This window comes from Berghia stephanieae, chromosome 5, assembly GCF_034508935.2.
Source record: "Berghia stephanieae isolate SIO BIC M18660-M18661 chromosome 5, UCSD_Bste_1.3, whole genome shotgun sequence".
Classification (NCBI taxonomy): Eukaryota; Metazoa; Mollusca; class Gastropoda; order Nudibranchia; family Aeolidiidae; genus Berghia; species Berghia stephanieae.
Genome location: NC_088364.1, coordinates 24,457,237 through 24,476,024, shown reverse-complemented (window position 1 = coordinate 24,476,024; position 18,788 = coordinate 24,457,237). Strand labels below are relative to the sequence as shown.

The 18,788-nt window shown below is 34.7% G+C and overlaps 1 protein-coding gene across 1 annotated transcript in view; it reads right to left on the bottom strand.

The window, feature by feature from the left end:
* Positions 1-578: 578 nt before the first annotated feature.
* The window catches only part of LOC144972633 (cytochrome P450 3A24-like), a 46,528-nt gene continuing 28,318 nt past the window's right edge, over positions 579-18,788 (bottom strand). The window contains exons 11-15 of the mRNA XM_078914097.1: positions 12,326-12,483; positions 8,617-8,705; positions 5,910-6,047; positions 2,530-2,683; positions 579-838 (exon numbers count right to left, since the gene is read on the bottom strand). Coding sequence (XP_078770223.1) covers positions 749-838; positions 2,530-2,683; positions 5,910-6,047; positions 8,617-8,705; positions 12,326-12,483 — 629 coding nt within the window. The 3' untranslated portion in view covers positions 579-748. The remainder of the gene's footprint in view (positions 839-2,529; positions 2,684-5,909; positions 6,048-8,616; positions 8,706-12,325; positions 12,484-18,788) is intronic.

Sequence of the window (18,788 nt, the reverse complement as noted above, 5' to 3'; positions counted from 1 at the left end):
TGCAATTAAAAAAATCCACACCATTTCAGAAATGGATACAAATTCAACAGACATTTCATAACTTCTCACAGTCTCCCTCTCATGTTGATTTTATCACAAGTTAACGATGAATATGATGAGAAGCCCGGTAATCACTGTTCTGATATCTCGATTTTTATTTAAATAAGTTGTGCCACGCTTAACAACATGCAATCATTTGAATAGTGAGTGACAAATAAATACAATCGACCAAACCAATCGGAAATGGCTCTTGGCAATTCTAGTGCGTTGAATGTAAAGATCAAATAAGTCGAGATTGTGACTCGAGGTTTTACCCAAGCTCTTTGATATGTAGTCTTTGTCTCTGTGATAGGTGAGAAAACGTCACAATAAGAACGCATTTTAAATGCATTGTTTAAACAAACCACAGATGCTTATTTGGGTTTTCCTCTTACTAATATATAAAAAGTGAAATTTAAAAGATTTGAAGACATAATTATTCGCATTCCTTCATTTACAATTTTACTTAAATTACAGCTTCTAATGATATGTTGGATGATGTGGAAGCTTGGGAAGCCGCATTAGATATTTTATTAATCTTTTTAATTTGAGTACTTTTATTCTTCCTTCAGTCTGTATAAGAGTGGAGAGGTAAAAGTAGACTTGCTGCTAACTTAAGTTTGCATCGCCAACTAAAAATTTGAATTTCATTTCCGTATGGCTTGGTCTACATTTTAAAACGATTACTAACACGTGTTGGTGAATCAGACTACAAGTCTGGTACTTCTATCCTAGGTACTGCTTTCACCATTACCGGCGAGGATGTACACAAGAAAGTTGGGTTCATATCCTTGGCCCACTGTGGACAATATGAAATGAAAGAACATTTATCAATGTACCATTGTCACAAATTCAATATAATCTAATAAAGAGAGAGCGAGAGAGAAAGAGAGAGAGAGAGAGAGAGAGAGAGAGAGAGAGAGAGAGAGAGCTGTTATTTCCCATTAATTAGTTTAAGCGTTCATTTTCATCAAATATCCGTGATCATCAAGTTAGTTTTACTTGTAAATGAAATCCAAGGGTATCAGCATTGGCTGCCAAAAGTCGGTATGAAAGAACAAATCACAATGTAAGCATCTGTTTGTAGCCTAACTATATAAACTAACTGCACGCTTCAAATCAGTGAAAAAATAGCTTCTCGAAATAAGTCAACATTAAAAATCACTTATTAGAGATGGTTTCTATCGAAAACATCAATTATGAAATTCTTTGATTTCCTGTCATCATTTGTCTCGACTGAACGTGCTGAGAACTTTTCTCCCGTCAGTCTGGATATAAAATGATGTATTACGGTTTTAACTGTTTTCTTTATGGCTGAAGATAGATTTTGAGCCCGAAACCTTCCGCATTTAGTATTTTCTTGTTTCCAATCTTCCTTTTTACAAACACCAGCTTCTAGCAACTTAGCATTTATGTAAGAAAGTGAGTAAGTTATAACAAATATGTAAAATTGAAAAAAAAGGTGACAATGTTGAGTGCCATCAATAACCCCATTAATGTAAAGGATACCAAACCCTATCTTTGGGGAGAAAAAAGTCCTCAAGTAACGTAAAAATCTGTAATCGCTTGTATGTTACAGTACCAGACAAATCATAATACATACAAGACAAAAAGCATCTGTACTTCTCGATTGTGGATCGAAACTCAGTCTCCTGATCATCGATAAGGCGTGCTACAATTTAATTACTCGTGATTCGAACTAGTCCCTCTGTGAGCGACGAAAAAGTAAAGTCTTTGGAAAATGCTCTTTACCTTCATTGTTTCACCACATTCAGATATAAAATGAATACCTAGCAGGTAAAGGCGTTCCAGGAGTCGATTTGCATTGTTCCGGGACCCATTGTAAAAAGCTTTGGGCATATTTAGTGGATATCGCGCTATATATACTCACGATTTTAAAAATTTGATTTTAGAATTGTCATTTGTATGAAAACAGTTGTATTTTTTAACCATCATTTCTAAATCATTCATTTGAATTATACTGTATACATTATTTACAGCAGAGATAAATATGAGTAAAATTGAGATGAAAAAATTGATCTGCTAGTGTTAACTAACAAACCTCAGAACTTGTGACTTCTGACTAGGCGTGCTATCACTTATACCAACAAAGGTTTCGGTTATTTTGGCGGTCTAATGGCTCGTCTCAAACTGTTCTTTTCAACACATATTACTCGTATAAATCAGGCAGCCGACAAAAACAATTACGCCCTATCGCAACGGTACCATTATATACTGTCGCCTGGACATTCCATGAAGGAATATAGATAATCCATCAAACAAGATGTCTGATGTCAACAGGAACCACCCTTATTAACCAAAGTAAGCAAATTGGGGGTTAATAATCTTGCCCAAGGAAAAAAAAACGAAAGTAGCTGAAGCGGAGCTCGAACCCGGGACCTTCAAGGTCACAGTGCAATGCCTTAACCACTCGCCACTCCGTCCCCCTTAGCAGACCACAAACATAACATTAAACAGGATAATACTTACTGTCAGTTGGTTGGGACTTGAAAACCTAAATTTCCTTAGTACGTGGACCAGGGCTATTTTGATTTCCTTGTAAGCCAAACGCATTCCTATACATTGGCGAGGCCCCACCCCGAAGGGCAGATTAGTCATCGGGTTCACAGAATCGTCCATAAATCTAAAACAGACCAATGTAAACAGATCATTGACGTTGTCCAATTTAGTATTTAAAATGATTATTATCAAGTATTTAATGTCTTTTTCAACAATATTATAAAGTTATTCGAAAAGCGATACATCCCCCGTCTACATTTCGATTGTTTACCTGATTATTCGAATATCGAACTGAGGGTAACCTCAAGATCCCGCTTACTATTTGAGTCGAATGGGTTCACAATGGGATCGACGCATCCTGCTAACTGCATAGTGGCTCTGAATCAAAACCATCGTATCAACATTCTTTTATATCCAACATGAGAAATGATGCGTTAACATGTCAACTTCGTCATCCAACACAAAAGTGGATCAGGTTTTCTACTTTAACTTTGAATTTCTGTTATGTATAACATTCAAAATGTGTATGAATCATTTGAATCAAATTTGTCTTAATAATCAAAAATTCAAGGGCGGGTTGATATATAAGTATCGTCATCTTATAACTGTGTTTTGTTTTAAATAGCACATACAAACATAATACACGGAAAAAAGCTTAGAATATCAGCTACTTATAGTGCCATTTATTTTTCCACATAATCGCCATCACGAAAAACACAGAGCTGCCAGTGATTGTGCTCGCACTATCGACGACAATCTGCAACTACCTCCAAATCACTGTTATAACGGTTTCCTTCTTGATCGGGGAACAAATGGGGCAAGATCCGGATTATATGCTGGGTGCTGTAGGGTCGTAAGTTTGAACCGAATTAATGCGTCTTGGGATTGACGATTGGTGTGTGGTTGCGCAAGTCATGTTGCAATTTCTAACCTCTACCACCTCGAACCCGTGTGAGTCTATTTTTAGGGATCGTAGAGTTTAAACATAGTGTTCAAAGTTCACTGTTTGTCCTTGTTCAAGAAATTCCATGTGACCTATGCCTTCCATGTCCCAGAAAATGATAATCACGACCTTTCTCGCAGAGACAATGACTTTCAATTTCCTTGGGCTTGAAGATGTATGCCTGCACTCCATTGACTACACTTTGGTTTCCGAGTCGTAGAGGTGGACCCAGATCCATCATCAGTCACAATTTTCTGCAGAAAAGTCTCTCCTTCTCTCTAGTTTCAAATGTTGGGTGCAAATGTTATTTATCCTCGCTTTCATTTCTGAAGTTGGCTGTCTTGAGACACATCATGCAGAGACTTCTCTGTAACCCAGGAGGGATGTTATGATATGATGTACTCGTTCTTTTGAAATCCCACTTCATCAGCGATGTCTATTTGTTTTACACTAATTTTACAGTCCACTGCTCCTTGAATACTCGTATCAGACGCAGAAAGGCCTATATGCAGAAAGGCCTAACTGGTCGTTTGCGATCAAACACTTTTGTCTCTGTTGCGACATCTCTATTGTAATTGATAATTCTAACCCACTTTCTAACAGCGAAATCATTAATAAACATATAACCATAAGCGGCCTTCATTTTGTATAACGAATTTTCTCAACCCCGTTGTCTTAGTAAGGTTGTGTCGACACTCAATTATGAGCCCAAATGACGTCACGTGAGTACATGAGTGTAGAAGTATAATTTGAGTGTGAATTTTTATGATTGTACCGGAAATACGTTTTGATTTATGGGCAAACGGTACAAACATCAGCCCACGCTCGTGTATTTGACTTCGTAAGAGGATTATATGGAACTTTACTTGGGTACGAATTGATGTTCTCTGCAGTCTCAACTTCTGAAAATAAATCTTTATATAGATGAAGGTTCAAAGTTTGAACTGTACGTTGGTCTATTTCTAAGTGATATTTTAAACTCTACAAAACTCGCTCTTCCAAGCCATCAACGCTTACATCTTAAAGCACGAATACATTCACACCCGTGCTTGATTTTGTATGTGCAGATGTTTATGGCTGAGAAGGAATAAAGTAATGTGTGTTTGTCCCTGTGTGTGTTGTTTTTATTGTCTGTGTGTCTTTATCTGTCTCTTTGTAAATATCTTACTATTCGGTAATTTGTTAAAGTACAATAATTACTAGTGCTTTTGCCAAAACAAATGCAATCAATACCACAACTATGTGTAACCCATAAAGTTTATGGTCTAATAAAGAGAATTAAGTAAAAATTATTTACTCTGGCGTTCTAAAATCAACAATATAAAACCGAGCGCGTCAACTTCATTCATTTTAGAAACATATGTACGCGTGAGTGCGTGTGTGTGTGTGTGGGGGGGGGGGGGGTATAGGTGGAGATTTGGAGGGCGAGAGAGAGAGAGAGAGAGAGAGAGAGAGAGAGAGAGAGAGAGAGAGAGAGAGAGACAGACAGAGAGAGAGAAGGGGGATAGGGGCGGGGGGGGGGGGGGGGGGTAATCGTAGCCTGACTGACCAAAAAATGACGTCAAAGACAAGTCTTTGGCCACAATAGATAGTATGCTGATGACGTCACTCAGGCCTTTGTTATTGTTTTTGCCATCCGCGTTTGTGAGTTGTTCTCACTAAACTGTATTAACCAGCCTATAAAAGTTCATGGTTACACAGAGTTTGTGTGTTGGTCCGTTATACTTCCGGATGGCAATGTTGTGAACTCCTTGGCCAAGCGCATTCTATCTATAGAAAACAAATCGTGAGTTGTATTCATTAGTTCAACCAATGGGAGCACTTGTTTTCTTGGGCACGACTAACAACAACTCACTAGTCGCTTCACAAACCTAAAGAACGGCGTTAAATATAATAAGTCCTAGAGGGTTCTAGTGTCATATTATGTTAACGATGGCTACCGGTTAATGGTTAGGCACGGGTATTGAATGAGTGTCTTGTGCGCACGTGTGTGTGTGTGTGTGTGTGTGTGTGTGTGCATTGTGCGGGCGTGTGTGATTGTGTGCTGTGTGTGTTATGTGTGATCAAATGCATCTTGCTTGTACAGACATACTATTGTTTTTTTTTGTTTTTGTTGCTTTTTTTTTTGGGGGGGGGGGGGGGGGGTGGCGAGATGGCATATTAATACAATCCTCTACAATACAATAATCTAATAAGATCTAAATTAGGTAAATTGTGAGGCCTTTAGTGCCCTGTCGCAGTGATAAGCATCTGATATGCTTTAGTATTGTAACATGATTGTATCATAAATGTACATGATTCATCAAATTCAAACTGAAGCTGAACGTAAAGCAAAATGATACAAATTCAGTGACAAAATTTGGTTGAATCTGATGCTTGCCTTAAAAAATATAGCATCAATTCTTACCTTTCTGGTTTGAAACTTTCCGGGTCGGGGAAAAATTCTGGATCGTGACCAATTGCAAAACCAGGCACAAAAATGGCGTCTCCTGCCTTAATGTGGACTCCCTTGATGACACAATCATTCTTAGCTTCCCTGGTCAAACTGAAACAGATAAGGAAAATTGCTTTCACTTTTTACATGTCCTATTTTAAAAGAAAATTACATTTCACTTTTTTCCTGACATTACTGAGAGAACCTTTCCTACATATCGCATGCCCATATTTCATATAATGGACTCAACATGCACTGCAGAGGAGTCCCTAGCCGAGAGCAATATTAACATATATGAGGAGACATAAAGCTGGCACGGCACTTGCGAATGTCTCAACAGAAACAACACTATTACCACCCATGTACCCATTTACACCCATGGCGTTTTTGAATGAACACAAATTATTCTCTAATTTTCAGTTTGCTTATCGCCCTTTATCATCATACTCCTCGACCTTGCCGCTTTTGACACAATATACCAAACTCTTGTAAAGTTCAGGGTTAATATTCTTGATTGGTTTTCTTCCTTCCTCTATGACAGAAGTCAAACAATACCTTAAAATGGACAAGACTTCTCTTCTTATTCTCCCTTCTTTTGCTGCCACAGAGGAATCAGTTTTAGGACTCTCTTTATTTTGTATTTATGTCAGACTATTTAATTTGGTGACATCACTCCAAATATTTCATTGAGTTCCACTTTTATGCAAACGACACTAATGAAGTGATCTATTCCAAATCCCTCCTATTTTTCTCAGGAAATTTAAATAACTCAATACATATATCTCACATTGTCGCCCCATACTTTTATGGTTTTATTATCTCAGCATGATTAAAGTTGCCATCTGCTGTAATTACAAGAACTCCCAATTAATCGACTGTCTAGCCGATCAAAGGCCATTAGAAATATCACAGGATTACACAAGGTTACCTGACGCCAGCCATGATGGCGTACGCAGAATATGATTGGTCTCGAGCAAATTGACCAGTGACATCCTGGCACTGATGAATCCTGGAACATCATTGGTTTCTGGGATTCACTAAACTCCGGTCATATTTCTATAAAAGCAAAGACTCGCTAACTCGGTCTCTCTCCCATTCCATCACTCTATCACCAACAGGCTAATATAGCGGTGAACTCGAAATTCTATTTAGCGAGAAACATTGTGTGGACAATGGTATGAAATAAATATATCAATCTTATAGCTGTGATCTTACATTGTGTTATGATTAATCAATGCCATTTAAAACTAGTATATGTAGTGAGTAATAATTAATATAGTGCTTTCGCCTGGGCCGTAAGTAGACACAACCTATCAAATAACAGAAATCGATAGTTCATATTATTAACAGAAATTGATAATTCATGTTATTATAACAAAATATTTCATTCACTCTCTTTTTCTATATATGTATATTTTATTACATATGTGTGTATGCCGTCCAAATGTATGAATTACATTACATGAATTACATTTACAAATGTACTATTAATAATATAATAGTACTATTAGGTAGTTATATGTATTGATTCTTATGCTCTAATTGTTTACTTATCTTTCCCCATCCCACTAACCTTCCTGTACCCCGTTAATTAAATTAAAAAGTTAAGGACCACGAATAACAAAATTTAGACCAGTGGTGATGTCAAGGATTTGTTAATTGGAAATCCTCACGACATCACTGCTCATAGGGAATATAAAAATGTTGCAATTAGTCAAAGATTTACTCCGGTATTTTCACAGATCGGGTTACCCAGAAAAGACCATTTGGTTACATGCTGATCTAGAGCTAAATCTATCTAGACCCACTGTGATACCCAGAGAATGAATAAAAAGCTTCTCCAAAAAATAACCAGGCAGAGGCAATCTTAGTGCCGCCACCATCTTAACAGATAAGAAACCAATTATAACAAATTGAGAAACGGACCACGAAGAGATGAAAATTAACTACCCATAGCCTAACTTTACATAATCAGAATGTACTATTATTCTATTGGCAAATTATATGTTAACTTGTTATTGTGTGAGGTAATTCTCTTGATTTAAAATATTTCTGCTTTAACGGGAATTAATACTTACCTTCTGAACCTATCTATCCCTATATAACGTGTCAATAATCTACCACTACTTTTACTACCAATTTCTTTAAATTTATTTTTTTCTCTTACTATCTGTCGAGTTGTCAGGAACTTTAACCCGACTATGACAGGGCAACAGTGGCACCCGACAACTTTTGTCTTTGGGGAAACTATCTGACTCCTATTTGTCTACTCCTACTTGTCACTTCTCCTACATAGACGCGATAACTGTTTCCATTTATATTGACAAATATCTCAATGTTATATCTAATATCGAAAATTTTATATCTGATATTAGTGACTGGGTGCGTTGCGATAAACAGCCTAAATGAAAATAAAACAGCATAAAAAAATGCTTGATTCTTATCCTTTTTTTAAACGGATTGAAAAGCACAAAAGTTTTTGCCTTGGACTATTCATACAAGGTTTGTTGAGGTCTTTCTACCATTGTTTATGACACCAGTATTATGCTTGGGGGTATGTTTTGAGCTCGAAACTTTTTGCTATTTTTGAAGCAGTTATAATATTTATATTTGTTTACTATTTTTACATTTCACAACATCTGGCAGCTGTTTGTGTTCTATTAACAAATACTTTACTTACTATGGAATTGGGGGGAAAAGCCGTAAAGTTTCTTGGACAACAGCATCCATATATTTGAGGTTCTGAATATTTTCTGAAGTAGGAATTTTCTGGAAATACAAATTATAAAATGAAACTTAATTTATAGCACCATCATTTTTGATATGTTGCTTTTCTGTATGCTATAAGTGTAAAAGGTCCCCGAGCATTAATAGAGCGCAATATCCACTAAACGTGCTCAAAGCGCTTTTACAAGCGGTCCCTAGCAAAATCTAAACTTGACATGTAGGCCGAGACATGGCGTAGGCCGAGACATGACGCTTGTCAGACGAACATTTTTTTTCAGACAGTAACAACGCTGTTAACCACTTGGTTCTTATTTTACACCTAAGTCCGGTGAGAGAATGTGATTAAAGAGCCTTCTCCAAGGACTCAACTATGCGCTACTCAGAGCGGGACTCGAACCCTGAACAATAGGAAGACGAGTGTCATATCAACAAGAGCAGATAGCAAAACAAATATAAGCACGGTGTATAAAGCAAAAGGTAAACGAACTGAAAATAGTGTTAATGATAAACATAAAAATAAGGTGTTAACAATTACTTGCATTATGTCCGTAATGACGGGATGGCAAAGGTATTGTAATATAAAAACTCAATGAATAATGAACACAATATATGAAATGTCGATGAATACAATATTACATATTTGAAATATTTCTTTAACTTTGCAATGAGTCCATCGTCACATGAGACAAATCAGCTTTGACCACTTAAATATACGACTTTACAGCTTACTTATGCCATTATATATTTTGGTTCCAAGATATCCATTTTGATATCTAATGACAAGAAGTCTTGGTGCTCAAGCAAACAGTACTTTACCTCTTCCCACAAAATAAGGAAAGCCAAAGGAAAATACTTTATTAACTCTCTTCTTACCAGCATTTTTCAGAAAAAAAACAGAAACTTCATACTCACCCAACACAAAAATAGATTTTTCAAACAGAATAGTAACGAGTATATTCTATATTTTGTTCAGAAAAATTATCTCTGTAAACACATTGTCTAGTAGATTTTATGGCTATAGCCAAAACAAAATGAAATCAGAATAAGAAAAGTGTTGGCTGCATCGTAACAAATGTGGGTGGTAAGGAGAGGGTTAGCTATCGTTTCCATTGGTCTTAAATGATTAGTTGGTGGTTGTCAAAATTCAAATATGAAAACCTCAATATAGTAAATAATATGAAAATACCCAAGAATACATGTTGCAAAAGAGACGGTTTTTGGTCATAAAAGAAGTAGTAAACACATATTGATCTTTAAATTTGATGTCGAGCAAAGCACGTAAGAGACATATAAATAGATAAGTTTAAAATCGTTAATATTTAATTTCATACAACTAAATTAAACAAACCTGCTTCAATCCTCATTATCAAGCAAGATATGAAACAACTAAAATCAAAATGCAATCCACTTACGAAACATTCTTTATAAAATTTGGTTGGGAACAATTTATTTGTGATCGATTAAGCCTCAAACTTTAGACTCCAAAGAAGTCTCTTGAGACCTGATGAATTCAAAAAGAAATATGATGACCAAACGCACTTGAACGACATCTTTAATACGAAGAGATGTAGATGAAATGCGGGCAAAGGGAAATACATCATGAAGAATTCTGTTCAGGATTACATATAGGAAAGAAAAAAGATAAAAGGCAGACCCAAGGATCGTGGATGCCAACGGTAGAGAAAGGAGTATAAAACTGGAGAGGGACCTCCGACCATTTGACAAATTTATAATTTGTAGAACTGGTAGGAGTCATTACAATATTATATGCAGATATATATCAAATTACAGCTGCAATCACCAGAAGAAACAGAGCAGTTAGTTGTCTCATTAGAGGTCAAGGTGCATTCATAAATATTAGCGATCACTCTCACTATTGATTAAGACCAAACAGTATTAAAACTACCTTTTGAGATAAATGGAACTCCCTGTCTCTAAACCGTTATATGATTTCCTTAAATTTGACGTGTGTTTCAGTTGTGTATCTTTATTGCGGAACAACCTTGTAAATCAATACATAGTATGATAGGTAACTCATTCAAGTGTTAACAAAGAAATAATACTACTCGAAATAGAAAAGAAGAGAGTATTCAATACCGGGATAAGCATCAAAGCTGAAGTATTTTCCATTCATGAAATATTAAAAACAAACTCGTAAATTCTGCGGAAACCACAAAATCTGATTTTTTCTGATGTATATTTTTACCATGCAAGCACTAGACTTCACGGCGAAAAATGTCAGTGTTGCTGGAAAATTCGGAGTTGCGTCACAAAGTGGAAAATTAAGAGCACTGCTCACTGTGTATTTTCGTTTTGGTTTATCGTAGCATAATCTGTGACTTGGCTTTGAAGGGGGGAAAACAAGATTTATACACACATGTGCAAAAGTAAATTTACATTTATTGTTTTAAGTGAACAATTCATTTGAGTTTTAAGAGACAAAATTGGACAAATTAAAACTTATATAGCGCTATAACTCCGAGACACAAAGCGCTTGAATCCACACTGTGAATGACATAATGCAACAGAAAACTTCATCATCATCATCATCATCATCATCATTGCCTTTTTCACCCTGGGTCAGGGTATAGGCCACAGACAAACAGTTTCCATCCTTCTCTATCCTGAGCCAACTTTTTTATCTCATTCCAGGTCTTACCACTTCTCTGTATATCAGCTTCTTTAATTCTTCTCCATGTTCCTCGTGGCCTTCCTCTTGATCTTCTGCCCTGAGGGTTCCAGTCCAATACTTTCTTTGTTATAGTTGAGTCATTCTTTCTAAGCGTGTGTCCAATCCACCTCCATCGTCTTCTTCCTAAATCCTCTCCCACTGGTTTCTGCTGTGTTCTTTTCCATACTTCTTCATTTTTTATTCTATCCATCCATTTTATTCTGAGTAGCTTACGCATGCACCTGTTTACGAAAATCTGTACCCTCCTTATACATGCCTGTGATGCGTTCCAAGTTTCACATCCATACAGTATACTTGTGGTTTAACAAATGCTCTTTTGGGTGATATGAAATTCTTAACCCTAACACATTTTTAAGCAAAAGTAATTTAGCGTGTAATCGTGTTAAGTTATTTTTGCACTTGTTGTGACAGATAAGTTCACTTAAATTCGTCAAATAAGCAACAGTATTGAACTTCATTCCGTCTTTCAAAATGAGTATAGTTTGATGAGATAATAAAAATTTAGAAAGAAAATTCATTGTCTATTGCCAGGGGTTTCCGATTAATTAACAAATGAGGAAGAACAAGACTGAGCCATGGACAGATAACCAAAATATATATATTATTCGGATTGTTGCAGAAAATGTGGTGTGAGATTTTTTAACGTGTTTGAATTTGATTTTTTAATAATTCATTTTCAGCATGCAACACTTTTAGATTATACCCATACTAGATCGAGAATTTACCTGTATTAACGAGTACTCGAGGAAAAGTAAGAACAGAGAGATAGTTAAAATAGCGGATTGTGTAGATCCCCTGTGCAATATAACTATGTATGTCTGGCCTAAAACCATAAAAAATGTTCCTAATCACAAGTGCAGGACCTGAACAAATGAGCTCATCCTTGTTATTACAATGTAAAACAATGACTAATAACAATCAAAATAAAAAACCATAAACCTCATAATATTACCCAATAGGTAATACCTACTTCACCAATGACATTGTCCACTTCCGCCGTCAATATGTCATGAACTTGTGGGTTATCAGCAATACAGTGTGTCAGAAAGGCCAATGTGTTGGCTGTCGTTTCGTATCCGGCAACGAAGAAAATGGCCAATTGGGCGACAATCTCTTCATTTGTTAGCTCTGCAACACGATATAATTGAAAATATGACAACTTTCAATATAGATAGAACGAAGATGACGTCACTCAAGACTTTGTTATTGTATTTTGCCATCCGCGTTTGTGAGTGATTCTCACTAAACTGTATTGACCAGGCTATAAAAGTTCATGGTTACACATAGCTTTGTGTGTTGGTCCGTTATACTTCCGGATGGCAATATTGTGAACTTCTCGGCCAAGCGCATACTATCTATAGAATAAGATATTTTTTTCTTATATCATTCCATGAGGAAATATTTCATCAGAGTATACACGACAAAGATAGAAAATAATAACTGTTAAGCAGAGCTTGAATCCTTGTGGTAAAGCAAGTTTGTACCACTTCGCAATCTCGACCTATTTTTGTTTACAATGATAATGATGTCGTAATTTACCTGAATGTAAAACAACGTTTTAATGTTAAAGTTAAATTACCAGGATTTTTTTAAACATCTAAACGGAGAGACATGAGGTATTTTGTAATGAAATATATGAAGACCTAGCATAGACCTAGCAAAAATCTAGAGACTAAGAACTGTTAGACCTGAATAGGAATAATGCAGTAAGGTACCATTCACTGTTCCATACTAAATCCTAAATGACGCTTTTAACTTTTTTGGTAGTGCAAAATTATAAGTAAGAGTTCTTCACTTTTGAATCTGAATCACATAAAACTGAAAACTGCTCGCAACTTTGGAACTTTAAAGAACCCATGGAATGAGATCCCCAGAATTTTTGAATGCTAAAGAGTTTGTTTTGCACGTAAAACGCAATTCAAAACTGTGACTGCATGTAAATCTCTATATTTTTAGAATGTGTAGGAAAAATTAGTGAGTACTTTCAACTTTGTTGTGAGATTAGCAATGCATTTTACAAAGCCTTTACTATAATATCGGATATCGTTGTTGCATTATCAAATCCATTTATATTCTTATAGGTCTCTACCATCTGTTCGCTAGGCATAACAGTAATAAAGAGCTGAATATAATTGATTTTGTTTTATTATCAAGGCAAGCAAATACGACCACGATCGTAGTAAATAACGTAAGTTGATGACCACAGTTTCAATGAGATTTATGATAATATGAAGTTACTGGTGTATGATGTCTTATACAAAACAATGATTTGAAGTAACACTTGATTTAGGCAAAAGCTAGACAAATCCTCTGGATAAACACACATTATATTGATCATAACCAGCTCATCTCCCCTCCACACATTTCAGTGATAAAGATAATGACAAAATAATGCTAATTTGTCAAACGCATGTACCGACTACAATAATATGAGCTAAAGACGATTTATAAAATGTAGTTTTAAAATACAGGCGTTGAAGGTGTAATGATATTCTTTATATTAAAGATATTTCCAACATAATTTTGATCACCAGCAGATCCATTCCCTCTTCTAAATACCATTTTAAATAAGGCAATTAAATTCTAGCGTCCGAAGCAAGACTCACCATTTCCAACGCCATTCTTCTTCTTCTTCTTCTTCTACTTCGTTCAACGCCATTCAAATCTATTGCCTTTCGATCGAAGACGAGTGAATTACCACTAAGCCATTGACTTATCCCGGTAGAGGTATTAAACGTCAAGTAATTATTGTATTATTATACAATTGATCCCAACCGTGGAATGTTTTTATTCATTTCAAAGCCTTTGTGTTTTCATCTCATTTGCATTTATTTTTCATTTTTCGTTGTATTAATTCTCCAGGCATACAATTCAGAAAATTCATGTCCATTTTCACCTATATTCTTTTTAAAAAAATATAGACCCACTGACTGAGTATCACTATCGAAGTGTATATTTAAATGAAAATATAAGGTTCTTCCTGATAATCTGATGAGAAATATATGGTATGGAGACGTGCCAGAGGAAAACGGGGAATAAAAAGTCACGGGGTCAATGCCAAACTCGGGATCCAACTGATCCGCCTGACCGAGATATATATATTTAATATATATATATATATATATATATTATATATATATATATATATATATATATATCCTTTCTTTAAAAAATATAGCATTGTGGAGAACATTGTGCTTATTTGAGTCAATAAAAAAAATTGATACGGTGCACAACTCTACTGAAAGATTTGAAAATTAGAAATGCATTTTTTACAGATAGATAAACAGATAACTTGATTTCCTTTTATAATTTAAAGTCAGTTTGAAAGTTCTTTGAGTCACAAAGATATCATAAAATACGTACCGACGACACTAACATCTCAAAATCAACTAATTTCGTCACTGTAAAAAGTTGTCAGTTTGAGTCATCTATTTATGACATCAAGTATTCTTATTACTTCCGTTGTGTTGTTGATTTAGCGGTGATCAGTGTTGTTATGTAGTAGTATGTTCTAATAGCGTGTATGTTTGTGTGTGTGCATGTGTGTGTGTGTGTGTTGTGTGTGGTGTATACATGTGTGTTGGCATTTTTCAGCAAATCGTGGCATTCATAGTGATATTATTCACTTGATCACATGAAGGTATTTCAGTCGCCATTTTGATTCTTTTTTTACTATTAGGGTTAGCTCGAGATCGAAGGATTTTTTTTTCTATTAGGGTTAGTCATAAGTCTTAGTAAAGGTGCTAGGATGTTTGTTTTTCCATAAGTTAAGTAAAGGGGAAACATTCCGAAAGCGCCTACATCCCCAGTATTCTTTAAATTTGTATTTTCACCGTTGATCTTTTGTCAGGCGTTTATTTATTCAATTTGTCATCATTTTTTCTATTTGGGTTAGCTCGAGATCGGAGGATATTTTTTTTCTATTAGGGTTAGTCATAAGTCTTAGTAAAGATGCTAGGATGTTTGTTTTTCAATAAGTTAAGTAAAGGGGAGTTATTCCGAAAGCTCCTACATCCCCAGCATAAAGTATTCACTTAATGTTAATGTTGCTGCTCGAAGCTCGAAGAAATACATAATAATGTGAAATTGAATGTAAGCTTCAATTTAATTACAAAAACAGATCAAATGAACGTTTCGGGTTTCCCCTTTATCAACAAAACAGGATGAATGAAACACCAAAGATGAATGAGATAATGTGGTAGTGGCGTAGTTAAGATGAATAAACAAAACATTGGTTGGCAGGAAATGAGTATGCTCCTTTGTAAGGAAGCAAGAATTAAAACAGAATGCTAGATATTTCTATAAGGTGCGCAATTAATTAAGTGAAAAGAGGGGAGGCGAGGAGGAACTGTGTAAAGCAGTTTAGGAAGTGAAATATAAAAACATGTAGACTGTTGTTGGAAGATAAATACAATGGAATTTAAATTTCTTTCTTTAAAAAAATATAGGCTAGCCTTGTGGAGAACATTGTGCCATTTGAGTCCAAAAAAAAAATTATACGGCGCACAACTCTACTGAAAGATTTGATAATTAGAAATGTATTTTTTACAGATAGATAAACAGATAATTTGATTTCCTTTTATAATCTAAAGTCAATTTGAAAGTTCGTTGAGTCAAACCGATATCATGAAATATGTACCGACGACACTAACACTCTAAAAAACAACCAATTTCGACACTGTAAAAAGTTGTCAGTTTGGCGTTTCTACGCAAATCGTCGCATTCGAAATAATGTATTCACCTAATTACTTTAAGAATTTCAGATTTACACTAAGTTTTCAACAGTTTTCATCTATTTATGACATCAAGTATTATTATTGCCCCTTTGATTCTTTCAATGTGATGGTTTCGGGTGGATAATACCCAGGTATAACTTCTATGGTAATAAATGAAATAATATAATAATAATAATAATATAATAATAATAATAATAATAATAAAATAATAATAATATAATAAAAATAATAATAATAATAATAATAATAATATAATAATAAATCTAAAAAATCGAAATTTAAAACAAGAAAATAGAAGTTGCATTAAAGGTAAAATAAGGTTTTAGAAAGACCTTATTCAATGTTATTAATGGTCAGGTGGCTCCGAAGCGCAGTGGATAAGCTGTCAGATTCTAACCTTGGAAGTACTGGGTTCAATCCCATTGTGTGTGGACATTTTTCTACAAAGTTTACTTTATTGAGAAAGACATCATTTTCGTTGTTATAGTTACTGGACATATATTTAAAACCTTAAATTAATCTATTATTATTATTATTATTATTATTATTATTATTATTATTATTATTATTATTATTATATTATTATTATTATTATTATTATTATTATTATTAATTATTATTATTATTATTATTATTATTATTATTATTATTATTATTATCATTATTATTATTATTATTATTATTATCATTATTATTATTATTATTATTATATTATTATTATTATTATTTTATTTTTAAAATTTTTTTTCATTATTATATTTTTAAAATAACATCTGTACCATTCAATGTGTTATCGACGTGCATTTATATGTAAACCTCGATTGTTATCATTTTATAATATTTTATCTTTATCATCGGTGTATTCGTTTACCGCGTCTTTGTCATTTTATTGGGGTTTTATTTTATTATTTTTTTCTTCTTCCTCTTTTTTTTTTCTTTGGTTTGTTTTTGTTGTTTTTCAAAAACTTCCTGTCCCATCATTGTTTATGTCTATTTACATTATCTACGCCATTCACTCTCATTCGCTCTTAGTGTCTTATTTGTCGTGTTTTGTTGATAAAGTGGAAATCAGAAACGTCCACAGTATGTATTCGTCTATTAAATTGAGGCTTACAATTCAACACTTATCGTTATTTTTTCGAGCTTCAAGCAGCAACATTTTCATTAATCAACCAGCAGCGCCAACAGAGGTGCATAAACATGGTGCGTTTTTGTACACCTCCAGTGGAGGTGCATAACAACGGTGCCAAACGCCACCAAACATGATCACCAGAGTACTGTACTGTAAGGTAAGTTCTCGATCCCAGGATCGTCTTTCAACTCTGCTCACGTCTGCTACTTCAGGTTTATTTTCGCAGTTGATTTTATTACCACAACCTGTTTTCACACACGGACAACTATATGTTGCTGTGTCACGGGTCAGAGGCTATAGCGGCTTACACTTCATGTTGGGCCACACAGAAAAATCAACAGAGGATGTACCAAGTTATTCAGACAACGTTGTTTACCAATCTGCCCTCATTAAATGATGGTGGGCATAATATCGAATGAAAATAGTTCCTTCCCCTCGAAATTGTGGGCTTTTTACTAGTATATATAATATATATATATATATATATATATATATTATATATATATATATATATATAATATAATATATATATATATATATATATATATATATATATATATATATATATATATATATATATATATATTATATATATATCAGTGAACGGTCGCACTAGACACTGAGCCATCCAGCCACACAAAAAGATGGCTATCAAAATCAATACCTATTGTACTTCTCAACTTCTTAGGGGATCACAACGAACCTGGCTGACAAACTTTCCAATGAGCAAGCAATAACATTCAACAGTCGTGACGTCACTTCCCTCGTAATGACGCATAGTAACTTAACAACTGGCTCTAAACTAGCTGAACAATGACGGACGCCCTAATGAAATATTTCTCCGACGAGCATAAAAGTGTATTCAGAGGAGAAAAAACATTATAAATATGATCATGTCTTGACTTTTAGTACTAAAGTCACAACAAGATCTTGACAACCTCAAAACTCTGGCCCAGGACCGTGACCAATGGAAACAATTAACAACATGGATGGAGAGAGTAGATATACTCATCGACCACACAATTCTCAGCAAGCGTCATTCAGACTGCGAAGCTTTCTACTACTATTTGACTTTTATACATTCTGATCTCATGACATATGAAAAGTTCTAGCCAGCATGAAGAATAAAAAGTACAAATTTTCTTTGTTTAGAACCACGCTGCTCGCCGTTGCTGGGCGAGGTGACATCAGACTATTGGATCCAATTAAGCTATAAGCTATAACGCTCTCCTCTGTATGAAACAAGCCATGGTACACGTGTAAACAAATAGGACGCACGTGGAATAGCTCCGATTTTGGGTTGAATAAAATTCAGATAAGTGTTGAGCGGGCACTTGAATCAATAATGATGAGAAATAATATAGAGTATGGAAAAATGCCAGATGAAAACAGAATCAATAATGATGAGAAAAATCTGTTTTTATCTGGCACTTCTCCATGCACTATATTTCTTATGATTATTGATATAAATGCCCGCTCCACACTTGTCCTGATAATATGTAACAATTGACCTATAATAATAGAAAGCTTTATAATCTTCTACGACCAGTCTAAAATCTATG